General features: G+C 37.6%; 1 protein-coding gene across 2 annotated transcripts; it reads right to left on the bottom strand.

Moving 5' to 3' along the window:
• Positions 1-350: 350 nt before the first annotated feature.
• Positions 351-27317, bottom strand: LOC121430858 (ethanolaminephosphotransferase 1-like). Of its 2 annotated transcripts, XM_041628280.1 has the most exons (10): positions 27156-27317; positions 17609-17677; positions 14543-14735; positions 14036-14304; positions 12572-12680; positions 10341-10382; positions 6073-6121; positions 4093-4273; positions 3146-3328; positions 351-1318 (listed from the first exon to the last, which is right to left on the bottom strand). In XM_041628280.1, exons 1-10 carry the CDS (start codon positions 27207-27209, stop codon positions 1238-1240), a joined length of 1230 nt encoding a protein of 409 aa, XP_041484214.1. In that variant the 5' UTR covers positions 27210-27317; the 3' UTR covers positions 351-1237. The 2 variants fall into 2 exon arrangements, with proteins under 2 accessions (XP_041484214.1, XP_041484216.1); XM_041628282.1 differs by lacking the exon at positions 10341-10382 and having other exon boundaries at positions 27156-27316.
• Positions 27318-27725: the final 408 nt, after the last annotated feature.

Raw genomic sequence — 27725 nt, 5'->3', positions numbered from 1 at the left:
GTTTGTAAAGCAAGTCCTTGGGCCCAATCTTACAAAAAGTTACGATTGATCCGATCAATCTCAAGTATATGGAAATCCATCAATGTCATAATTTTTTCTTTTTCGGAAATTTGCACAATGTCCTTTGAAAACAAAGAGAAGCATACTGAATTGTCAAAACAGTGAATGTATGAATGTAAATCATTTCGAGACAATATTTTGAACAAAGATTTATTTTAGATGTTTTCATTGCTGTCTCTACATAGTTGCGATTGATCGGATCAATCATAACTGTTTTGTAAGACGGGCCCCTGGGTTCCGTAACACAAAGGTTAGCAATCGATGGTATGCTTGATTTTTACGATTGATTGTACAGTGTAGTCGATGGAATCAATCGTACAATAATGTTCTACGATCATTGCTATAAAAGTTTTGTGTTACGGGCACCAGGTGTGCTTAAACTGTCTCAACGACCCCACTCTCATCTACTTACTTAAAAATGGTGTTTAGAACAATTTCACAGAAAGTGGTCTTGTTGCTATGGGAATGCTCTCCTTGGGGTGACATGTTTCACACAGGCATCTACATACAGTGCATACTGCGTAGCACTCCCATCATGGACACACTCTCATACTTCCGCGCATGGATCGCTTCCTGATGAACGGTTGTGCCCTCACCTAAACTTGACCAGTTTGAAAGAGGCCATTCCCATTATGCTTCCTACCGGAAACTGATTCAGGAAACCAGTTTGGAAGATCGCTTTGACCGTTCTCACTACTACTTAAACTAGCTTCAACTAAACTAGTTTCCAGTAAACTAGTTTTAGGAAGGTAGTGAGAACGGTGTCAAAATCACATCGCAAGGTGGTTTTTCAAACTGGTTTGGCAGATCACTTAATATCGCTTTTAAGACCGCTTCAAACGTCGTCATTTTAAACTGGTTTCCACTGAACTAGTCCAAGGAAGTAGATGAGAAGAGGTCGGCGCACAGATTTTAGCAGACATGTTGAAAATGCTCAGATATGCAATAGATTGCAATAAAAATTCTTTCTTAAAGGATAAACATAGAGACCTTGATCATATATTGTGTTAAACCCAATAAGACCTATGCCCAAGATAACTCAAAGAGTTTGTAGAAAATTGGGGTTATACTGGAATTAAAAGATGGGTTAACACAGAATGTTGGATTCCGATTGGCTGTTGATCTGCACATAGCCCTTGTTACCTGAGTATTGACCAATCACAGACCTTGTTTCATATCATTTGACATGGTTCTTCTGCCTAGGTCGTGAGGTGATAGAAAAGGCATAGATGTTGAAGTGATCACATAGTTGATTAACCTAGAAAGAAAAATAGGAAAAATATTCATACAAACTTGTGAGATGATTAAAATATGTTTAGAACGGCTAAATGGCCTTATTCATTCGAAGGTGTGCTCTCATTCATGTTACAGCTACAGCAACGAGCGTGAACTTTGCACCCTTTGACAAAGATTGATATTTCTTTTCAACCCTATGTGCCTTATAATAAAATAGAGGACCAAAGCGATGACGTCAGTTGCCATGGTGTCATGGCAGCCTGGTTCTAAACAAATGAACCAGTGGGGGCCGTTTCATAAAGCTGTTCATAAGTTAGGAGCGACTTTAAGAATAACTGGTGATCCTTTCTTATGCGCTAAACCATCGCTGATTTATCATACCTTCCACCACAAGAAAGGATCACAAGTCATTCTTAAAGTTACTCTTAACTCTAATAGGAACAACTTTATGAAACAGCACCCTATGACTCTCAGAATGACGGTAACAACCAGGGACAAAACACATCACCATTTTTGCAAATACAAATGAGTACAGACGATCGTGCAGCTGTGACTCAATCCTGGGCCCTGTTGTACAAAGAGTTACGATTGATCCGATCAATCGCAACTATTGACGGCCAGCAACGTCAACATTTATTGTGCATGTTCAAAATATTTTCTAGCTGTGATGAATATTCATGCATTCATTGTTTTCTTGAAAATTCACTGCGCTTCTCTTTGCATAAAAAGGATATTGTGCAAACTTTTCGTAGAAAAAATTATGACACTGATGAATTTCCATATGGTTACGATTGATCGGATCAATCGTGACTCTTTGTACAACAGGGCCCATAACCAGCCAGTTCGTTGTCATGACATCGTGATGTCACACTTTGGTACTCTTTATCACAAAATACTAATATGTGGCTATTAATACAATTCACTCTGATTTATTTGGAACTTTTATTGAACATTGCTATCAACTATGATTCATATCACATGGTGTAAATGATATTGCTTTGATATTTGATCTGTCCTATTGTCTGATAACATAAAAATATCAAATATAACGGATGATGCAAATGAAGCCTTTCTTCTTCCTTTTGATGTCATCTGTACCAAGACCACTCAAACATTAAACAATAAACTGTGGGATACTGTCAAGAAAGGAATGATCAGTATAGTCCCTCCTGCCAATCGCAAAGCGGGTGGGACTTAATTCCAAAATGTATTTAAAATATTGATCTCTCTTACTTTGTTAATGGTCATCAACATCCACTTGTGGATCAGGGCCCTGTCTTACAAAGACTTGTGACTGATTCAATAACAACTAAGGATGGCGAGCAAAGTCAACATCTAAAATGCAAATTTGTTCAGTGTATTCTGAATATGATGTATATTCATACATTCATCCTTCTCTTGAAGATTCAGTGTGATTCTCTTTGTTTACTAAAGAGATATAGAGAAAAATTATGATATGAATAGATTTCAATACAGCTGAGATTGATTGAATCGATCATTACTCCTTGTAGGAAAGAGCCCAGGACCAGGGCCCCGTCTTACAAAGAGTTATGATTGATCCAATCAATTGTAACTCTATGGCCATTCATCGGTTTCATGATTTTTTTCTGAAGGAAATTTCCAAAATGTCCTTTGCAAACAGAGAACATACCACATTTTCGAGAAATCAATGAATTTTATGGATATACATTCATATCTAGAATTTTTAGGGGAACAAATATGCATTTTATATGTTGACTGTGCTGGCTTTCCATAGTTGCGATTGATCAGATCAATTGCAACTCTTTGTAAGATTGGGCCCAGGACCAGGGATGCAACAGATTTCAGATTAGTGGATTTGAATACTTACCACTGTAACTAAGTAGTGGAAATGCAGAAGTTGTATGATGACAAACACACCATGAAGAATGCGAACCTCATACTCTGCTAGACCTAGAACACAGACTACAAAAGCTGCCACACCAAATAACATCATTAGAGAGTTGTTTGCATAGGCTAACGTATCTGACATCTGACTGATGATCAACCGCACCTAAATGGAATGAAAAATGGCAAGATTATAAGGACATCTGATAAAGGAATAACAATGAAACTACATGGAAATGAGCTTGTCACAGATATGGCACTGTAGTTGTTCCTTCTCTAAACCTAATTTGGCCATTTTATAGAAGTAGTTTACAGCCATTAAATAATAGAAAGACAAACTTTACCGCGGAAATACTGTTTGGCTGGCTTTCATGTTTCCACAAATTACCCCCACACTCAAACTTTTTCTTAGCCTTACATGGAGGCGGTTTCACAAAGCTGTTTAATAATAATTCTGATTTCTCCTGTGAACAGGGATAATCGGATTCGCCTCACACTCGCATCAAGCGCCCTCAGCCCCTTCATGCACTTTGCCTGATACAGTGCACCCTCCATCATCAACCCAACTCCCCTACTCTCCTCCACTTGCCTCTTCCATGTCTTCTTTTGCCATCCCGTCCTCCTGAAAACACCTAACTCCAACCAAAAGCCCTTTTTAAAACATGCCTGTCATCCCTCATCAGCATGTGCCTATACTTAATATTGTCAAGGTTCCCTCTCTATACACCTATTAATTTAGTCATTTATATAGTTACAGCTAGAATGGAGAGATGATCCAGTTTACTGTGGAAATACAGTGTGAATACCTTTCATGTACCATGTCTTCTTTGGCCATCCCCTCCTCCTGAAACCACCAAACTCGAACCCAAAGCCCTTTTTAAAACATGCCCGTCAGCCCTCCTCAGTCAGTCAGCATGTGCCTATACTTACTGTTATATTAGAGAATATGGCTGAGAAAGTGAGCAGGAATATCCTGGTATGGTGTTCTAAGATGTCGGTCGGTGAGAATAAAGCCCAGAATATAGAGATCAATAAGAGGAGTATCATCGGTATCAGAGGCGACACGGCTTCATTGAAAGAACGATTCTTTCCTGTTCCATTCTGATATGCCCTGTAGATACGAAATGAGAGGTTACAGTTTAAAGTTTGTGGAGCTTTGTGGACCAGTGGATTGGTCTTCGGACTTTGAAACAGGGGGTCGTGGGTTCGTATCCCACACATAGCGTAATTTCCTTCAGCAAGAAACTGATCCACAATGTGCTCCACTCAACCCAGGTGAGGTAAATGGGTACCGGCAGGAAGTAATTCCTTAAAAAGCTGTGTGCGCTATGAACGCCTAGCTTAGCCAGGTTATATACGAGCGCCTTGAGCACCTAACAAAGTGGATATGTGCGCAATGTGAATACCCTATATTATTATTATTATCAAAGGGCATGACCTTTAATAGTCCCATCTCAAGTCATCAACTGCACATATCTGACCAATTCATTACCCATGATGCAACATTCCGAGCAGTGTATTCTTGCATTATATGCCTACTGGAATGATAACACACTAATTCATTATTCATTACATTCATATCGAAAATAATTATGTTACAAAAAACAGGATTAATTTCCTCTCTAAAACATTAGTTTCTCTTCAAAAAGACGTTTAGCATCTTATGTCTCTTTAGGTTCTACCATTTATTGTTTCGATCTAGCGTTCTAGTCGCTCATGTAATTTTACTATGATGAGTGCAGGTCGAAAACTTCAGTATGTCAGTTTTTAAGGCTATTATACAAATAGAATTATACGCTTATCTCTTCTCTGTATAACTGAGACAAATTTAGTTACCTAAAAAGGTTCATTTTAAGATAAGTTATTTATAATGCATAGTCTATAAAAGACAACGAACAGAGTTGATCAGGTTACTCTCCCCTTAAAAGCTATTGGTCACGAAATCAAGCAAATCTGTAATAGGGAAGCATTTTAAAGAGAAATTCCAGTACATGTAGTTGCAGTAAACACTGATTTCATGAGAAAGTCTGTAAGACAAGGTTTAATTGTCAGTATATCATCGAGGATCTAGATCTGGTACAGTTACATTAACTGAACTTTGTGAAATCTTGAAATCTACGCTGAAAAATGTTCACACCAAAGATCCCCAACACAGATAAGCGCACATGGGACAGTGTATAATTATTGCTTAGAGCGTCGGGCACGACGCTCTACCCAAATCCTGTGCTTATTTGCTGATTTCTCAGAAATTACACAATTTCTTCCAGAATCCTTTGGCACATGCGTTTTATTTATACAAACAGACACTTTGGTGGTCATTTCATTGGATTCTGTACAAACTCATTTTGATATCGTTACCAAAACTAGCATTTACCTTAAAGAAGCAACTAAAAACTGATTTGGAATGACAAACTAGCTTTCACCCAATCACATGCAAGGCCAATATCTCCACTGAGCAGGGCCTCTTTGTCATCCAATGGTAACTACCATGGTAATGCTGATGAACAGCTAATCAAACTGAAGGGCCCCGTGCAGGCTACCATTGCAAGCAGTGGCGGACAATGACCCGGAGGAGACAAAGCATTGGGGGGGACACAGCATTGTTCACAGACAATGCAGTGCCCCCCCATGCTTTGTCTTGTCCAGGTCACGGTCCGCTACTGATTGCAAGGCAAACTTACCATAACTTTTACGCAATGGGGCCCGGTATGAAAAAGTTACTATTGTTCACTCTAAAACTACCAACGGTCTTTGATTTATGGTTTAAAGCAGAAATGCAATCATTTTCAGAAAGTTCTTAAAATAGGTTTGCTCTTTTTCCCCACATTTTTAATTCATTTATTTTGGGGGAGAGGCAGACCAGTAAGAATGAAAATCAAATGGCAATCTATTAATTCTAAATCACTTTACCTTGAAATATTGTAGATACTGTATGGCAATGAAAAGACGACTGCACCGGCTGAATTTAAGAAGAGAAAAAAAACAAGTGAATTGTAATAAGTAGAATGAATAGTCTGATATCATCTATCACTGATACCCAGATACATGATCCATTCATTGTAATGTCCATTAAAGAAAAGTCCATCACTGAAGCGGAATGAATTACAATGTCTCATACAGGGGTGGATCCAGGGGGGGGACACATTATCCAAGGAAAATTTGCCAAAATAAAAGGGTTGTCAATATAAAATGAAAGTTATTTTGTCCCACATACAAGTTGACAAGCAAAAAAACGTCCTCCCAGCTTGTGTATGAACGGTATATTCCCATTAAAAAGTATTTGCTGTGACTCTAAAAGGGGGGGGCACACTTTTGTATGAAGTTTTGAAAGACAAGTCCCGTAACGATCGACATTCTGCTATTTTGAGACATTTACTTTTGGGAGGGGGTGCCTAAATTATGTGAGACACCTTGTTTGTAAAGTCCAATTGACAACTTCTCAGCGATGACAAGCTACTTTACCCCAAAAAATATGAAAGACCTGGGGTGGTATTCTGGAACTCTGTCACAACTTTTGTCATTTCTCTCCGAGATGTGACACCGCTATGATTGTCACAAATCGGTATTCTGAACATTGTCTTTTCCCTGTCATATCTCTCAAAGTTCCCACCCATCTTTTCAGAAGCAAACCAATCAAAATCATTGTTAGTTCCCAGTTGGAGCCCTTCTAGCCAATAGGAAAGCCCCGTGGCAGGTAGGGCGTATCCCCAAAACAGTTGCTGGCATCGCGCAACTACGCGTATATTGATGTGCTTAATTACAAAGAGAGACAGGGAGCTGTGAAGGATTTTAGAGGAGAAGTAGAAAAGTAAGGAAAACAGAGAAAAAAAGGAGGAATAAATATGTAGGGCCTAACTAATTGTAGCATGAAAAAATAATTTTGAAAATTGTCATGGAAGATGAGTGAAACTAATACCACAATCTAATCTAAATAATATAATTATTTGCTTGACATTCAGTCGGCAGGGTATCGGGATATTTGGTACTAAAAGATATGACAAAATTTATGACTGCTACCCCCCTGTCATAACTTTTGTCATATCTTTTTGCTTGAATAAAAGGATTAGCGCGCATTTAAAGCCGTGTATTTTTGGTGCGCGCTAAAGAGAGGAGACAAAATTCATGACAATTTTTGTGACAAAAGTTATGACATCCACCAGAATACCGATTTTATCATATCTCTGAGATAAGATAATATATATGGAGAAAAGACAATGTTCAGAAAACCGCCCCTGGCATCCTGTATATTAATGGTCAAGATTATCTGGATCTCGGAACACAAAGGCTAGCAAATTAATCATACACTTGATTTTCATGATTAATTGTACATTGTAATCAATCAGGCTTGCTAAGCTTTGTGTTACGTGCCCCAAATCTCGTGTTTCTTCCAGATTTTGAGGTACAACATATTCCTGAACATAGGCTTTAAAATTTGTTTAAATGCTCTTTTATTATGCGAGATCCTTCCTTGTGAATTCAAATGACTTTTACCCCTTTCATAAACCCAATTATGCGGCTAATAGCAGCATAATTTGGTCGTAAAATTGGAGGAGGACCAGAGTTATCCGCATTATTTTGGACAAGATTTTGAGTTTATGAACGCATTTCCAAATAATGCGGATAATTGCCATGGTGCGGTCACAAGGTTACCCTTTTCCAACACAACCGCATCGGAGGGGGCGTGTCCAGTTGTCATGACGATTATCCGCCTTTTTCAGGACGGGCGCTCGTAAAAATAATGCGGCTTATTTTCGGAGTTTGTGAACGCAATTTTTATTGAATTATCCGCATTACTCTTAGGCGGCTAATTGGAGGATAGGTTTATGAAAAGGGTATAAGAATATATTTCATCGTGAATGAACAGGTAAATAACTATTTGTAAAATCTAAATAAAAAAAGATCAAGCCCTGTTTAATAGAAATTCAACTTTTTATTTTTAATAATCACAAGATAATTTATTAATCTTACAACAAAATCACAAATTTCGGAAGTAAGAAAGCTTTTCTTGAAATCATAAAGTTGAGCAAATAACACTCATTAATAACTTACCGATGCCTGTATCAAAATTGTTAGAATAAGGCCATGAAAAATATTTGTGTACATTTATGTGAAATTCACAATATCAAACGAATTAGAGCCAACTTTAATAGCATTAGTTCAAATTCAGACCACACTCATGACCTATGTTCAAATATTTGCCTTTATATTTGGTTCTTCACTTTGTATTCAAATCGAAAGGATTGTTGTTAAGATATTCATAGCAATAAGCAAAAGCATACAGTAAAGCGCATACTGTACATACATTTAAAACGTAAGCTTGTTAGTATGGTTATTGCTGAGCAACAAATCGCATCTGGCCAAACTGGTTATGACTAAATATTCCTCTACTTTTTTTTTACTTTCTTTTGCCTTCTTCTATTCACTATTTGAAAAATGCAAGTCGAAAGTCTTCGAGCATGTCTCTATGCATGTATCATCAATCTTTACACAGTTCAAACATCGTAGCAGATTTAATAGGGAAAATTTACCATTTATCTTTCAAATTCATTCAAGAGACATTTCCGTCAGTTCTATCCTTTCTTTTTATTATCTAATGGACTATAATGATAATAGTATAGTAGTAATAATAATGATAATTACAATAATGATAACAGTAATAATAATAATATAATGATAAATAAATAATAAGAATTATAATGACAATAACATAACAGGAAATTGGATTTATGTAGCACCTTTTCCACAGATTTGAAACCGCGATAAAGCAAGGTAAGATTTATACATACGAGCAGCAGATTATAAACAAATAGGCACAAACTGAGCAAAATCAATAAAATGCAAAAAGGTGTTAATAACCCATACACATGCTTTACTTTAAAGAGTTTAGGCCAGGGGTAAATAGTTACTGTTTTTAAGGATAGCATAACTCTTCCCAAAGTTTTAGCAGGTGGGAAGATACATGTACATGTAACAAAATTCAATTTAGTATCAAGCATAAACAGACTGCTTTTAGGCTCATTGAATTACATTCCTGCTTCTCAAAGAAATTAGTGTGTAAAATGACCTGTATTAGGATGGTATGTACCAAAAGGTCGAAGGAACTATAATTTTAGTAAAGTCCAAGATCTTGAATTTCAAATCACAAATCTTGAATTGACAATCTAAAACTGAATCTTGAGCTTTGCCAAATTTGAGCTGTAAAATGTGGGTGTATCACAGAGGTGATGCCCCAAAAACTGAATTTACTAGACAGATGGGCTTGCCCTATACCTCCCCCCCCCCCTTAATATATAATGTATGTGTACATGTTATACCGAAGCATAAATATACATGTGCAAATGTACAATTCATACTAAACAGGGGGATTTCCTGGACGTCCAGAACATCAATGTACGTCTTCAAAATCCATTTTTAAAATAGAGGTAAATTAAAGATCAAAGGTCAAAATTCATGAAAATCATGTCTCAATCTTCCTTCAGCATGTTCAAGACAACACACCAATAAAGCAAGCGACATCGAGTCTCAGCTCAGGAGCCACGCGACTCCAAGTCCATATTATAGACAAAAAGCAGATTAAGATTACTGGAAACTACATGTATTTGCATATCAAGCTAAAGCATTACTCGCTATCAAAGCACAGGTGCCTGCTTCATAAAACTTCTTATATTAAACAAAGTTGCAACAACAATTTAGGGATGCCAGTTGGAATTGATTAGAGGGCCTGAAAATCACCTAGAATACAATATTTTGTACACAGAAATGCTAAAACTATGGCCTGAAAATAAATTGCTAGAGCCTGAATTCAGGCTTTTGCCTGAAAACTGGCATCCCTGAACAGTTAAAAGCTACTGAAACCATTCAATCTGATTGGCAGACAGTAGCCTTGTTATGCATTTGTTACTATAACAAGCATTTGTGAAACTTGACCCACACAGTAAGCAGCCCCATCCACCCATGTTATTCTCTAAACTTTGTGTCATAGAAACTATGCAGGAGTACAAGCTATGTAAGCCAAAATATCAAATAGTCGATTGGTGTGCTGACTGTTCTCCTGGGATGATGATGCTATCACAGTTACTAAAAATAAAAAATAATAATTCTGAATATATACTCTCAAGGGAGAAAATAATTCATTAGGCCTGAAAGCTAAGCGAGTATAAAGAATGACACCACCTTACCGCACGATACAATAAACCAGAAACAAAGGAAGGTGGTATCTTCTGTTCATAATAAAGAAAAAAATTAAACTAAAATATCATCAACACAAAACATAAACCATCTACAATTGGAATATTAGTGATTTTTCTTTATGCGATTGCTAAGAAAGCATACATGTAAATGCTTGTAAGCACGCAACCAGAGGACAGATGACTTAAGGTCATCTCCAAGTCTCCAAGGGACCTGGTAATTAAGATAAATGCCTTATCAAAGGCAGCAATAGCACATCAAGAGGGAATCGAAACAGGGTCACCAGAATCCAAAACCCCTGCTCTACCAACTGAGCTATCGCACCTTGTCCTCGTTTTTTAATTAGGGGGTTCGATCCATTTTCTCTTCTCTCCTCCTTTCCTGCCATGTTTTCTTGCTTTTGAAAATGTCAAGGGGTTTGATCAGAACCACCCCCCCCTCCCCCCCGCGGTAAGGGCTTTGATTATTATAGGTATGAGAAAATATCAGAGAATAGTAAGCAAATGAAAGTTTAGCTGCAAAGGGGATTAAAAACTTGTTCATTCCACCCTGTATATTGTAATTCATCATTACAAGGGGAAAAGTTTATTACCATCTTGTTTGAAATAATATTTTTCATCTATTCAATATGAAATTGTTTTGGCGACTCTGGATTTAAAAGCAAAATTATAATCAGGCATTCTCTATGAACAAAAAAATTCATTAGAACCCAACCCAAGTCGAAAAATTTCAATAGGAATTAGGATTACTATGGTATTAAAGAGATATATGAAATATTTTACAGTGGGGGAGGGGTAGAAAATTGATTTTCTAAGTCAGTAAAGAAATCTTGCATCTTCCTCAAAGATCATCTTGGTACATGGATGAAATGTGCTTGGATAGACCTGATAAAAAATATCACATTTTCCTCTCTGATTTTCAAAGTTGTCTTATCTTCTTACATTCATTACAATTCAAGAGGATATGCTTTGTTTAGATATAGAATGTAGAAGGAAACAAAAAATAAAGAAATGACCTGTGTCTACTTTTCAGTCGAATATTCTTGAACGTTTTTTTACACCTAATGGTCTGATTATGGATAAGGATCACAATCGAATTGTAACATTACCACATTTAAGAAATATTATGCTTGATAATGCATGCAATTTTCAACGATATTACTACAAAGACTTTTCAGACAAGGCAATTTTTTTCTGTTTATGCACATGCATATCATGTATACTGAACATAACTTTTTAGCACCTAACAGCTTTCCTGTATAGACGAGGGGTAATATTAACATCCAACCTAAAACACAACTCACCGTAATTGCCCATGCCCCCCCAAAAAAAAAAAAAATAATAATAATAATAATAACAATAAATAAATAAATAAAAATGAATAAAACAAAATAAAAATAAAAATAAAATAAATAAAAATGACAAATAATAAAATCATCTTCTACCCCCTTTTTTCACACATCACAGTTGTGCAATGCTTGTGGTTTTCACAGATTAAATGTAAGTTGAGTGTTAGATTTCTCTCTAAAACTGCACTGTGAACCCTTGAGAATTGTACTCTCAGATGCAACTACTGTGTGCTTTTGATTACTTTGACCCTACTGGATGCGTCCACAAGAGTCATATCCTTTAAAGTATCTAAAATGCTTCAAAAATGAATGCATGATTACTGCAGCTGTTTTTCTTAAGATTTGCTTGCATTTTTATTGATTGGCAGCCTTTAAATAAAATGAGCTACCACGTTTTTGGTTATATATGCTCCTACCCTGATTAATAGGAGGCATTTTATAGGTGTACTGCTATTTGCACCAGATCCATTGCATTCAAATAAATATAAGCGTTTGGGTTGATATGCAACCTCTACTTTTACCACGGGGCCCTGCCTTACAAACAGTTATGATTGATCCCATCGATCTCAAGTATATGGAAATCCATCAATGTCATAATTTTTTCTTCAGGGAATTTGCACGATGTCCTTTGTAAACAAAGAGAAGCACACTGAATTTTTCAAGAAATCTCTGAATGTATAAATATAGATCATATCTAGAAAATGTTTTGAACAAACATGCATAATAGATGTTGACGTTGCTGGCCTTCCATAGTTGAGACTGATTATATCAATCGTAACTCTTTGTGAGATGGAGCCCAGGATTCCTGCATACAGTGCATTCAACTGCATATTTCCTATCAAATCTGTAATAACTATAGTATATCACACTTACCACAGCATAAACCAAGAAAGAAATAATTAAACTGAATTCCGAGTGGGAGAACGACCTTCCAGACTTCAAAACCAAATATGCCAGTCAGCAGATATACTATAACAATAGCCTAGAAAGAAAGAAAGAATGGAAGGAAAGAAGGAAGGAAGGAAGGAAGGAAGGAAGGAAGGAAGGAAAGAAAGAAAGAAAGAAAGAAAGAAAGAAAGAAAGAAAGAAAGAAAGAAAGAAAGAAAGAAAGAAAGAAAGAAAGAAAGAAAGAAAGAAAGAAAGAAAGAAAGAAAGAAAGAAAGAAAGAAAGAAAGAAAGAAAGAAAGAAAGAAAGAAAGAAAAGAAATAAATATAAATACATCATTGTTCTAGTGGTTTTGAATCACATCGCTTCATCAGAGAACCAGAGGTTCAAATCTCCTCTAGGTCAGTAATTTCCTACAGCAGGTAATTCGTAAATATTTTGCAGCATTTAACCAATGCGAGGAACTAGGGTTAACCCAGCAGGAAGATATTTGAACTGCAGAGCACCAAACAGTTGCTCGGCTAAAGAGGGGTTATTATGACATATCATTGTGCTAAGTGCTACTTGCTAAAGTGCAAAGTTTGTAAATGTAAAGGGCTAGTACATATCTACTGATTAATTCTTATGTTTCCCTGGGCTTGAAATGGAATTTGTTATTCAGTTGCATAATATTTCAATTCTCTCTCATGATGCATGTTACCAGTCTATAGGATAAAAGCAAATTGGTCTTCCCAAAATGCCTCTCATGATACTGAACGCACAAATTGAAGTTTACTTCTCAAATTATGCTTTAAATAGAAGAATAAAAAGAAGAGAATTATAAAGGTGGGAAAGGCATAAGAAAACGACAATTGAAGGGAATTAACCAAGGAAGTCAGTGATGAGTCAACAAGTAGGCTGGAAGTGTCAGGAGGGTACAAATAATCTACCTACATGAGATATCAAGGCACAGTACCCATACATCCTGTACCTGTTTCATTAAAGATTCACAACTATGGTCATTTTGCAAAGCATTGTGGCCCAGTGGATTAGTCTTTGATCTTTTTAACTGGGGGTCATGGGTTCAAATCAAGGCCATTGCCTAATTTCCTTCAGCAAGAAATTGTTCTACATTGTGTGGCACTCAACCCGGGTGAGGTGAATGGGTAACTGACAGGAATCTACTCCTTCAAATGAGTGTGGGGTGTAAGTAATTACAGATTCCAAGCCTAAGCGAGAGTAATAATATCAAAGTCCTTTGGAAACGCTAGAGACGTTAAAATCATAATGTGATATGCGCTACAAAAGAACTGTTTATTAATATTGTTGTCATTTTGCCATTAATGGTATTGGTACTAAGGCTCAGAAGTCAATCACTTAAATGTATTCCGATGGTTCTTACAACAATGGAAAAGTTACCGCAGTCGTACGTCTTTCGAAACAGAACAGCCCCAGGGGGGAAGAAATCTTACCACTTGACTGAAGTCATAACTCCACGGAAGGAATAGAACCCCTGTAAGGTATTTCTCCCAGTGCGTTATGAAGAATGTACCAATAATATGCCACTGCGTCGCAAAGAATATCCAGCTGGACCCTCCAAAGTCCTCGAAACCTTTACCAAAGATTGAGAAGAGTCCAATGGGCATGAGAGCACAGAGGATGCTGTCACTTCCATGGTCAAAGAGCTCCCCCAGTGGTGTACTTGAGCCAGTTCTCCGAGCTTGCTTGCCATCTGTACCATCTGGTGATTGAGAATATCAAACGTTGAGAGTGTGTGGGTGACTGGTTCACTCTTTTACATTACTATCCAGTAGTACTTTATCATTACCATATAACAAATAGAAGTTCATCGGTTGATTGGAAAGCAGGCTTTATAATATTGTGAAATTGGCTGACTTTTCTAGCATGAAACTGCTCATCACATATTATTGATTTTAATAATAAAATAACCCTAACACTCATGTAAGTTTGATTCTCACCTAATGTATGTCCCAAGAACTGGCAGATTGCTGCAACATACCAGACCCAATTAGGGATGGGTTGATAGTCGGTCCTGGTCCTGTTGTTGCTGAAGAAGTCCCAGTCGTAATAGGCTACAAGCAGGAACAGGTACACTTGAAACAGGAACCCAACAAAGGTCAAAAGGTTTGGAGCTAACCACATGGGATATAACTGAGAAAAGAAATTAACAGAGCATACAGGTGATCTATTATTGAACAGAGGCATTTGGCAAGAAAGTTATGTGTGACTCTAAGTTACACAGAAAGCCTCTCCCCACAAAGTCAATTTAAACTGCCTGAGAACAAATAACAAGTGAAATGCCTCTGGCCGTCTCACCTGCATCACGCGGTTCAATATAGCAGCAGTGCTGACTTTGAATACTACTCTAACTCGCACAAGATGTTCAGTGATACATGGTTACTCTTATGTCCACTTTTTATGAACTAGACCAATAAACTTACAGAGATATGATGGTTATTCAACAAACAAGTGGAATGCCTCTGGCCGTCTCACCTGCATCACGCGGTTCAATATAGCAGCAGTGCTGACTTTGAATACTACTCTAACTCGCACAAGATGTTCAGTGATACATGGTTACTCTTATGTCCACTTTTTATGAACGAGACCAATAAACTTACAGAGATATGATGGTTATTCAACAAAAAACCCCAACATGGCCAAAGTTCATTGACCATACATGACCTTTGACCTTGATCATGTGACCTGAAACTCGCACAGGATGTTCAGTGATACTTGATTACTCTTATGTACAAGTTTCATGAATAAAATCCATTAACTTTCATAGTTTTGATGGTAATTCAACAGATAAACCCAATTCGGCCAAAGTTCATTGACCTTTGACCTTGGTCATGTGACCTGAAACACGCACAGGATGTTCAGTGATATTTGATTACTCATATGTCCAAGTTTAATGAACTAGACTAATAAACTTTCAAAGTTATGATGGTAATTCAACAGATACCCCGATTCGGCCAAAGTTCATTGACCCTAAATGACCTTTGACCTTAATCATGAGACCTGAAACTTGCACAAAATATTCAGTGATGCTTGATTACTATTATGTCCAAGTTTCATGAATCATATCCATAAACTTTCAAAGTTATGATGGGAATTCAACAGATATCCCCAATTCGGCCAAAGTTCATTGACCCTAAATGACCTTTGACCTTGGTCATGTGACGTGAAACTCATGCAGGATATTCAGTGATACTTGATTAACCTTATGTCCAAGTTTCATGAACTAGGTCCATATATTTTCCAAGTTATGATGACATTTCAAAAACTTAACCTCAGGTTAAGATTTCGATGTTGATTCCTCCAACATGGTCTAAGTTCATTGACCCTAAATGACCTTTGACCTTGGTCATGTGACATGAAACTTTAATAGGATGTTCAGTAATACTTGATTAACCTTATGGCCAAGTTTCATGATTTAGGTCCATATACTTTCTAAGTTATGATGTCATTTCAAAAACTTAACCTCAGGTTAAGATTTGATGTTGACGCCGCCGCCGCCGTCGGAAAAGCGGCGCCTATAGTCTCACTCTGCTTCGCAGGTGAGACAAAAACCCCAACATGGCCAAAGTTCATTGACCTTACATGACCTTTGACCTTGATCATGTGACCTGAAACTCGAACAGGATGTTCAGTGATACTTGATTACTCTTATGTACAAGTTTCATCAATCAGATCCATAAACTTTCAAAGTTATGATGGTAATTCAACAGATACACCCAATTCGGCCAAAGTTCATTGACCTTTGACCTTGGTCATGTGACCTGAAACGCGCACAGGATGTTCAGTGATACTTGATTACTCTAATGTCCAAGTTTAATGAACTAGACCAATAAACTTTCAAAGTTATGATGGTAATTCAACAGATACCCCCGATTCGGCCAAAGTTCATTGACCCTAAATGACCTTTGACCTTAATCATGAGACCTGAAACTTGCACAAAATGTTCAGTGATGCTTGATTACTATTATGTCCAAGTTTCATGAATCAGATCCATAAACTTTCAAAGTTATGATGGGAATTCAACAGATATCCCCAATTCGGCCAAAGTTCATTGACCCTAAATGACCTTTGACCTTGGTCATGTGACGTGAAACTCGTGCAGGATGTTCAGTGATACTTGATAAACTTATGTCCAAGTTTCATGAACTAGGTCCATATATTTTCTAAGTTATGATGACATTTCAAAAACTTAACCTCAGGTTAAGATTTCGATGTTGATTCCTCCAACATGGTCCAAGTTCATTGACCCTAAATGACCTTTGACCTTGGTCATGTGACATGAAACTCTAACAGGATGTTCAGTAATACTTGATTAACCTTATGGCCAAGTTTTATTAACTAGGTCCATATACTTTCTAAGTTATGACGTCATTTCAAAAACTTAACCTCAGGTTAAGATTTGATGTTGACGCCGCCGCCGTCGGAAAAGCGGCGCCTATAGTCTCACTCTGCTTCGCAGGTAAGACAAAAAAAAGCAATTGATCATCTCTAAGTAGTAGAATAGCAATAGGCCTACATGTAATGTACAGTATAGGCCTACTGACGATATAAATAAGGGACTGTAAAATATCATATTATTGTTTTGAGTGAAAAAAGAAAAACATTATTCCTTTCTTGGCAGTTTAATATTTCAATATGATAATTATATTAATAGGCATTTATATTGTGCCATCAATCTAGAAATAAACTATTCCGAGGTGCATTATCATTACCCCAGCTTTTATAGCTCAAGCAGCCTTCCAGAGCTCAGTGCATTTCAAGGAATTAATCCTGTCGTGTACCCATCCACCTCACCTGGGTTGAGTGCAGCACAAAGCGGATTAATTTCTTGCTGAATGAAAACATGCAATGGCTTGGATTTGAACCCTCGTCCCTCTGATTGAGATACAACAGCACGATGCCCCCACTTGTTTTCTATTGGTCAAATTTTAGTAAAATGTGCAAGTGGCACGCTCTGTTGAAAGAATAGGGGTACAAATCTCTGTTGATGAAATAGGAAAGCTTACCTTGACCACAGCATTCCAAAATGGATGCATAACATACACAGCTACTGGTGATGTATCCAGGCTGTTATACTGTAAAGAAAGGAAATAACATAATGACAATTCATTGATAAGCACAGAGAGAAAACAGTGTTACATCTCAAGGTAAAGAAGCTATAGAATTTCAGTTTTCTTCATCTCAAATTCAATACCGGTATTAATGCATATTGATATGCAAATGTGCATTTCAATAAGAACTGTGTCTGATAATTCGTAAATTATGCAAATAATATGAAGTATAATTAGAATTCTATTAGTAATAATGAAGTATAAGTTGAGGAGGATAGCATTTCCCAGGTGTTAGGCAGTGAACTTCACACAAATGAATTCAAAGCAATCAAAATTCCACACAGTCCAAGGATCTTTATAAAAGACTCATGTCAATGAATAAAACCCATCTTTTCAAAGTCGGCTCATAACATAACCGCATAATAAGATTTTATGAAGTTTTTTAGAACTGGCAAGTTGTTTTAACAGACAGATGTCAAAATTTGTTTAATTATTATATTTTGGTCTTAGAAAAAACAAGGGAATCACTGAAAAACAATCTAGTCGGTGCTGAAAACCTTGAAAAAACACAGGTTCATAACGACCTATTTATGTAAACACAGTCAAAGACATTCAAACGTGGTCATCAAGGACAACCATTCGTGATCATTCTCGGGGAATGATGTCAACACTGGTCATAACATCCAACAATCAAACAAAATGCATCGCACAAAAATAGATTGAATTCTGCATGGTATACAGAGGGAGGGTCTAAAATTCAGAGAATGAGATTAAACAGGGAGGGATCCTCCTCGACTTATACTTCATTATTACTAATAGAATTCTAATTATACTTCATATTATTTGCATAATTTATGAATTCTATTACGTAACATTCGTATAAGTCTTCAGAGGATAGCATGTTCAAAGCAAATACATGCAGAAATCAAAGGAAACATAAGAATAACAATCATGAGCATTTTTTTTTTTAACCATGTATGTTTAATCATGATCTTTGAAGGATATTCTGTCATCCTTTTTTCTTAATCCTTTTCATTTATTTTTGTTTCTCTCTCTCTTCTTTTTTAAATTTTTTTTTTTACATTTTTCACGCATTGTTAATATATATATATATATGTGCATAAATACAACGTTCGCGTCCGAAGGGACCTGTTTATACAAATAATATCTGATATCATTCAAATACTCGTAAAAATGCTAACAGTTCGAGCGTGATACAGTTTCAAGGTTAAGATATTTTTAAAACTTATTAGTTAGCAATAAGCATGATTTCATTTTCTGCTGTAGCAGAACCATTGTCTTGGTAAAGGAACTTTCAATGGTTTTCAACAGTTCGAGCATAATAATCATAACGTTTCAATTTTAAGATATTTATAAAACATATAGTTAGCAATAAGCATGATTTAATTTTCTGCTATTGTAGCAGAACCAAGATTTGTCTTGGTAAAGGAACTTTCAATGGGTTTGAGATAAAATGTTCAAAAGGTTCCAGCATTAGACCAATCAGCTGTTGGCATTATTTCGTTCAGACTCACTTCATGAGCAAAGGCTTTGGAGGTTGAGGCACTTCGGTAACTGTGAGCAGAGAAAGAGGTATCTATACCAGCGGCTTTAAGGGATGATTTTAGCCAATGAGATAAAGTGCTAGACGTTACTGATCTATGAGGCTGTTTAGTAGATATGAATAGTTTGCTTTCATTACTGATCTCACGAAGAGGTTCTGTGCGTTTCAGATATTCTCGAAGGACTGATACTACACAAAGTTCAGGATTAGAAGCAAATGAAGGCACTTTTATTACTTTATTACTAGTGGTTTTAAGAATTTCTCTGACATGAAAGGTAACCAAATCATCCAGTAAAGTCATATATTTCAGATCTAGGTACCAAAGTGTTTGGGTACGTTGGCCGAAACAAGAGCAAACAAGGAGAGCAATTTTTTGCTCAAATTTAGAAGCGAAAGGTTATCATTACCTTCAAGGGATAAAAAATAATTCAAAACAACAGAAACATCCCATGTCTTATTATATTTTGGCATAGGGGGGTTAAAGTTGAAAACCCCTTTCATTAACCTGATCACAAGAGGGTGCTTGCCAATATCAAAACACTCAATCTTCGGCAAAATAGAAGAAAGAGCAGATGTGTTAAGAGTAGAATATGATTTATTCGAAGTATGTTGTGAACTAAGAAAATTTACAACATCAGTTATAGATGATTGAATGTATCAATCGATTTTCCACTACACCAACTATACCATTGCTTCCAAGCGCCATCATATTAGGTGGTTTCAGACCGCCTCGAAGTTCGCCAGTTCCAGGTATTCTCTGATCGGGAAATTTACCCCGATCAGAAAATACCAGGTATTTTGGTAATGTGAAAGCAAACTACGCGTAATTTCCCCGAAAGAAAATACCCGCTAAATAGTGGGTACTTGGCGAAATTACGAGAACTTTCGTGGGGATATTTCCAAGGTCGCAGGTATTTTGGCAATGTGAAAGCAAATTACGGGAACTTTTTGCCCAGCGTGTCGTTGGGCGCGGCGGCGTGGGTGGCTGCTGGGCTAGTGATTTTGAATCTCGCGCCTTTCCTGCTTATCAGACGATACTGCGCATGCTCGTAACTTCGGGAACTTATCCCGAAGGATGTGTTTCGGGGCGGTGTGAATGCAGGAATAATTAACGGGTATTTTTTAGCCTTAAAAAGTTCTCGTAATTTAACGGGGATTCTTGTGATCGAGGCGGTTTGAAACCGCCTATTGTTTGTTAGTATTGCTTCTCCAAGATGAAGCGAGGAGAAGGAAGCGTGCTCCGATAAGCCTGCTGCTTGCCATCGCTGGCTGAGAGAGTCCAGGCGGCTAACCGGAGGTTGGTTGGGGGGTGGGGGTGCGGTGCCAGGCAATTCTCGGGAAGGAGACGGGGAGGAGCGATCAACATTTTGAGTAGAACAGGAAATCACACCTGTCCCCTCCATACAGGGGCGATGAGGATTGACTTCTCTAATCGGTCCGTTTGTAGTTTGCGAAGGACCCTGGGGATGAGACAAAAGGGAGGAAAATATAAGGAATAAAACAATTCCAATCTAAAGTAAAGGCATCAGAAGCCAAGGCGTTAAGGTCATGTTTCCAAGAAACATACAAGGGAAGTTGATAATTCAAACTAGACGCAAAAAGGTCAATATCAGCGTGAATATTATCATATTCTTTTAGACATAATTTATCAAAAACAGAAGGTAATAATTGTAGTTCTTTGTTCATGTCCCTTCTGGATAAATTATCAGCTTTGGAGTTTTCAATCCCTGCTAAATGAGAGGCTGAAAGCCAATTGTTTAGAGAAAGACAATCATTCCAAATGGTTCAGCAATGTCATTTAAATCTTGGGTGTTTCCACCCATTTTGTTTGTGTAAGAAACAGCCGTTGTATTGTCCGATTGAATATGAATGTGTGTATTTGTGCACGATTCACACAACGATTGCAAACCATTCCTGATTGCCAAAAGTTCAAGATTATTGATATATGGTGAAGACTGTTCGGAATTCCATATGCTCTGGGCATATGAGTCATCATTGTTCAAAACTGCTCCCCATCCTCGCATGCTGGCATCTGTTGCTATTGATACATTAATTAGTGCGAGATGATTAGGTGCAGAAACATAGTACTATCAGCTTTGAGAGAGAGCCACCAAAGAATTTCTTGTCTGGCATTATTAGATAGAATGACTGGAGCATCATATCTATTGTCTGCTTTTTGTAAGGCAGCTGTTTTTTCGGATTCCAAACAATGAAAGTGTAATTTACCTTGCGGGAAACATTTGAAAGATGACACAACGAGATCAATAAATTTGGCAAGAGTACGAATCTTTACATTTTGACATGATAAAATTAAATTCCCTAGAGAAATCATTTTTTCAAACTTAGTTTGGGGTAAACTGAATAACATACGGGATGTATCAATCTGAAAACTGAGGAAGGTTTCTTTCTGACTTGGATTCAAATTAGATTTTTCAAAATTGACTGAAAATCCTAAAGAAGATAGCAAATTTACCATGAAATTAGTATTATCAATGCACTCCTTTTGAGTGTGGGAAAGAATAAGAATATCATCTAAATAAATCACTGTTCTTATGCCTCTACTCCTTGCGGAGGCAATAGCTGGTTTCATAACTTTCGTAAAAGTTTGTGGAGCTGAACTAAGGCCGAATGGGAGACACTGAAAACAGTAATAATGCCCTTTCCATTCAAAACAAAGGAAGGGTTGATACCCAGGATGAATAGGAATAGAAAAATATGCATCTTTAAGATCTATGCTTGTCAGTAGATCTGCAGGTAAAATCAAATTTCTAATCGAATTAAATTGTTCCATCTTAAAATATTCATATCATACGAATTTGTTCAAGTTTTTCAAATTTATGATTGGTCTTAAATCACCAGTCTTTTTTGGGACAGTAAAGATAGTCGAAATGAATCGACATTCCAAATGATTAATTTCTCTGATTGCTTGTTTTGAGAGAAGCTTAGATAATTCTTTATCTATTGCATCCACCTCATCAGAGGAGAGTTGAGACTGGGGAGGTGAACTGAATTGAAAAGGGGTCGAAACAAAATCGATCATGTAACTAGATATTGTATCTAGAATCCAAGGATCAGATGTGATTTCAGACCAAATATCTTTGAAAAACTTGAGGTTTCCAGATATGTTGGGATTTAAACTTACTAGTTTTTTGTTGTGTGTTGTTTGGCGGAGCAAAGGAGGAAGTTCGTCGACGAAATTCAGTCGGCTTCCGTCTGGGCTACAGAGGTGGGCGAGACACCGTACACACGGGTTCTGATGGGCGGGGATGCCACTGTGGCCTGTTGGTGTGCTGGCCATGCCCATGGTTGGCGAACCTGTTCTGCTGGAAATTCGACCGTTTTATATGGATGGTTCGGGGCTTTCTTTGGCCGTTGTCCCTTTTTCTGGCTCGAGACTGTCAGGCCTACATTATAAGCTTGTGCAACACCATTTAGGGTCTCACGGATATCTTTTCCAAATAGTTTACTGTCAAGCGGAACCTGCTTGCTACAAATCCCTTTGTACTTGGGATTCAGAAAGGGCTTCAGGGATTGCCTACGATGCATGCTCAGTTCGTATGAGGCAAATCCTGAGAGGGTCACACCGTTGATTGCTATCTGCTTGATACGATTGGTATCAATTGGCCGATTTTCAGATTGTGAGGCGTAGATTTCAGTTAGAATATCTCCATATGGCAGAAAACCTTTCACAACATTTTGCTGCAATCTCTGAAGATTGACAACGGTTCCGCGGGCTTTCCCGGGGAGGATTGCCCATATTTCGTTATCAATCTTGGGGGTAGTAGCTGCTTCAGCGTTGGAGGGGGTTAAATATCGTTCAGATATCTTCTGAAGACTCTCCTTCTTAGGGGGAAGAGTAACTGCTTTTGTTAACAAATCTGCTAATTTGTCAAACTTGGCAGAGCCAAGATCAGGGTTAGAATCATAGATATCAAAATCGAACGAATTATCAATATCAGCAGATTTTTTCTGGGCTGAAATAGGTGCAACATCAGAGATAAATTCAATAGGGTCGTAATCATTTGCATGACTCGATGCCGAATCGTGATTGCCTAGCAAGGTCAAGTCGTTTTCGGGGTCGTTTGGGAAGAGACTCAGTATATCATCCTCATCGAGGCTATGATCTACTGTATAAGCTGTTATTTTCGCGGGGGTTTTATTTTCGCGGATTTCGCGAATTGCCGATCGGCCGCGAATTTAACAACACGCGAAAATATTGACACATTTCTTAGTCAGTGCCAATGCCCCCAACAGCAAAGATTTGCTATTGAAAACTTCCTGCATAGTTAGAAAATGGAGATATGCACCTCTATAAGTACAAAAAATAAGGCTTAGAAAGTACAGTTAGTGATTCAAAAAGTTAGCTAGAATTTCACTTTTTTAATGTCTCGAACGAAATCAGAGCCTAAATTATTTTCTAACATTATTTTATCAATATTTATACACTCACTGTAATAATAAAATGTATTTTCCATGAAATAATTTGATTTTATTGTCATCTGATTGACTCTATACACACGTATTGGTAGCTATTTGCATACTCATTAATATTCATAAGTCACATGACCAGAATTTTGAGGGTGAAGATTCTGTTCACAAAATTCCACAAGTTTGCACTTTTACCAACTTTTTGAAAAATTAATCAAACAAAACACAAATTCCAAAGATTGCTTAACCCTATTAGATCCTGTGGCATGATGATTTTTTAGATCTAAAGGTTAAAAAAGTGAAATTTAAGCCACCTTTTCCATAATTTCTAACTGTTTTTACAGGGACATATTTATGTACAAAAGACATATCAGCATGAAGATTTTGAGTGGTAAAGATTTGCACTGGATTTACTTCTTTGAAATGCTGTGAAAATGATTCGTACATCTTCCGATCGCGAATTTAACAACCCGCGAAAATGTCGGGACACCCGCGATTCTGTACGCGAAAATATCAGCTTTTACAGTATTGGGTTCGCGAGGTCAGCAAAGTCCAAGTTGGACGGGGCAGCGCCCATGTCCATCATAGGGGTATGACTCGCATACCCGGTGGTTCTGGGTGGAGGAGCCCTCCTACCCTTACTGGCATGGTTGCATGCCGATAGGCCGCATTACGGTCAGCTAAAAATCGAGACAAAGTGTCCGAGAGCTGCCAAATTTCCTTCGCCTGAGATTCAAGGCGGCCTTCCACGCCCGACTCTCCCCGAGGGGATCGTGGTTGTGTAATAACGTCGTCTTCGTGGTCGGTAGACATCGGGAAGGAGATGTGTACGCACTGCCGTAACACTTGAAAAAGATGGGTTCTTCTATGCATTGACATGGGTCTTTTATAGAGATCCTTGGACTGTGTGGAATTTTGATTGCTTTGAATTCCATTGTGTGAAGTTCACTGCCTAACACCTGGGAAATGCTATCCTCTGAAGACTTATACGAATGTTACGTAATAGAATTGCATGCATACTCTCTCAACAACATTTTAAAAAAATTGATGAACAGCCTGACATCAAAATTGTATTCTCTCTTAATAATAAATATAATAATAATAATGTTATTATTATTATTATTTATTTGGCAAAGTGAAGAGAACAGAAAGAATACATACAATTCAGATATCAAAGAATGAACAATAAGATAGAAATGTTATCTTTCATACAGGATGGCTAAACAACATAGGTATTACACTAAACATCGCCTGAGCCTGAGGTACTATGGGGCCTGTTGCATGAAAGGGTCTTTCGTAGAACCGTTCTAGTCACGTGGCTGGCATCATTTTCAAAACAGGTGTCATTTTTCTCTGCGGTAATCTAGGCCCAAACAATTTGTTTCATGTTAATCCTAGGGTAGGCCCTAAATTAAGCAATGATGTCTTGATTCTTTAATTTTGAAATGTTGATATTTTTTTATATTCTTGAAGCTTATATTATATAAACTTCCATGAAGTTATCAACTTCAAAGATGACAAACGTTTGATGTCATTTTTAGCATTTTGTTATAAAGTAAATAGTATTTTTCCCTGTTCAATTGATTTCACATATTTTTCTATATTTTGTTATTGTAATGCTACTTTACCCACTTGACATGTTTGCAGCAAGTTTCTTTTGTCCTCGGTTATTTGAACTTAATTTCATGTAAATGTATACCCCTAAATACTCACTTTTGAATTTCTTGCATATTCTGATGAATAAAATAAATTCGATTTTCACAAAGCAGACTCTCATATTTTCCTTTTCAGCCTCACAGTCATACAATCAGACACCTTAATTGTGTTTACTCTATTCAACCCCACATCAACAAATAACATTTAAAGCATAATTTGCAAAATTATCACTTTAAATGAGTATTCTACAAAAATCAGAATATTGGAATAATACAATGCCGAAATTACTTAGTTATTTCAAAATTTATTTTCGGACAAGGGCTTCTTTTTGGGGAAAATCGATGAAAGGTGTCCTTAAAAACTAAGTGCACCGTGTTCTAGATAAGCCTAAGGGAAATAATCAAAATTTCAATTTTATCCAGCAGATTCCAGACCTATTTGTGAATCTTCAATTTTCGTTCTCCTTTTACCTCATAAAGTAAGCTCCATACATCATTTCTACAAAGGGTAATTACCAACAAATTATTTGATCTCAATTAATTGAAATGATGTAATATGAAAAGTCGTAACATAATTTCAAAAAGGTTCAGGTGACGATGAAGACTAAATATTTTCCCGATAAATATTGATATCAAACGATATAGATGTCACGGACTTTGTCTTGGAAGACAAAATTGTCTTCATGAAACGGAAAGCGCTGATTTGTCTTGTCTGTAACGCTGGGGAAGCACAGTAGGAAACAAGATGGTGGCGTAAACATCGGGCTAGTCTCTTCCTTTTTTTCATATTTTTCTCATTTTTTGATGAATTCTTGTTTAGAAATAAAATCGATGGTGTAGAATTGGTAGAAATGTCGGAAATGAAGTTGTAATTGTATCCCAGGCCAGGTACGGTACGTGATTTTTTAGGGCTAGAAATAGAAGGAAAGTAGAAATCTCAGGGGCGAAAGTTTCAGGTTTTTTGGCGGTACACGCACATGAATTGGAAGGAATACCGGCATTATATTGGGAACCACCATTCACTTCATACAGCAGCGCTTTATTCAGTCACACGCACGCTTCCCTATTTCCACCTCCAATCATTTCACTTGTCTTTGTACTTGTAGTTGTACACAAGTGCCAGAGATGCCAAGTTCAAAAAAATGTAATGCGTGAGATTTTCATGACTCGACGTCTCTGAGCGCGCGCGGCCAGTACTTACACTCTTACGTTGCGAAAAGGTGCGCGCGCAACGCGCGCGCGCATGAGATATGGCTTCAAAACTATGCGATGCACGCACGCTAGTCATCGTATCACGTACTAGCTGTGCGCTGACTGCACTTTTGATTCGTCTCGTGTGCCGGGCTAGACGCGAAGGCGGTCAGCCAGTCGTATAATCTGGCGAATAATGCTACTTTTCCTCTTTTTTTCTGTTGGGTACCGATATGCGTGAGAAAAATGGGTGCCATGCGTGAGATCGTGAGACGGACCCTGAATGCGTGAGTCTCACGCACGTGCGTGAGACTTGGTAGCTCTGAAGTGCTCGTATACAAATCGACGAGTGGTTCCCGAACGGCGAAACCACGATTTGGCCAGAATACCTGGCTTCATTGAGAGTAAGCATAGGTCAGTAAATGATTTTTACTCTCTAGAAACCGCCTGGCTAGTCCCTCAACGTTCCTACGCTACGAGTACGACCGCTCATCTCGTCATGCAACAGGCCCCTGAGCTCCACCGTCGCAGGCGGCCGGCGCGCCGGCGGAGCTCTGGCTGAGGTTAGTGAACGTGAAACAGGCAAAGTGGTTGGGCAGCTGCAGATGGATAGCCTGAAATATTCTTAAAGGTACGATTACCATCGTGGGAGGACTCTACATACCTTGTATTTATCAAATCCTTTGATATGGTCGTTGTTCAGATATTTGATCGCCATTTCTAGATTTCGATCTGTATCAACTTGAAGTAAATTACCGAAATTTCTCCGCCCTTGGCTAGACCTCGCGATCTGTGTATCTCCTGATCCTGTAATGGATGTACCGCGAGAGGGCGTGAACACTCTGTTCGGTTTGGTTAATTGCCAGAATTCGTCGAAGCTCTTTGCAAGATTGGCAACTAGCCGGGGGAAAATGACATTTTAGCCAGAATATGTATTGGAGTACATGGAAGAGTAGTCCTTGCCTTACATCACTATGACATCACATAAGCGGCCAATTTGAAGTCTCCATGGGTATAGTGATTACCAATACTTACAACTTTTTAAAATTCATAACTTTCTTGTTATTTGTCCAATATTTTTCAAACATTCACCTATATATCAACTTGTCTGATTTTTCTTTTTCTTATAAAAACAAGTTTTTATTTGGGTTGGATTCCCCTTTAAGTACAATGTAGTTGGTTATATTTTTAGGATATACAGGCATATCAAATCGCCAATCAAAATGCGAGTGTG

The sequence above is a fragment of the Lytechinus variegatus genome, chromosome 17 (genome assembly GCF_018143015.1).
Source record: "Lytechinus variegatus isolate NC3 chromosome 17, Lvar_3.0, whole genome shotgun sequence".
NCBI lineage: Eukaryota > Metazoa > Echinodermata > Echinoidea > Temnopleuroida > Toxopneustidae > Lytechinus > Lytechinus variegatus.
This window is presented reverse-complemented; position numbering and strand designations above follow the sequence as displayed.

What these genes read in the sequence shown, in the direction of transcription:
- LOC121430858 (XM_041628280.1), bottom strand. Translation starts at nt 27,209, where the DNA reads ATGGCGATCAAATATCTGAACAACGACCATATCAAAGGATTTGATAAA. An exon ending in TTTGGAATGCTGTGGTCAAG is followed by an intron (nt 14,736 to 17,608) that starts GTAAGCTTTCCT and finishes TTCTTTTCTCAG; the next exon opens with TTATATCCCATGTGGTTAGC. An exon ending in CCATATTCTCTAATATAACA is followed by an intron (nt 3,329 to 4,092) that starts GTAAGTATAGGC and finishes CATTCCATTTAG; the next exon opens with GTGCGGTTGATCATCAGTCA.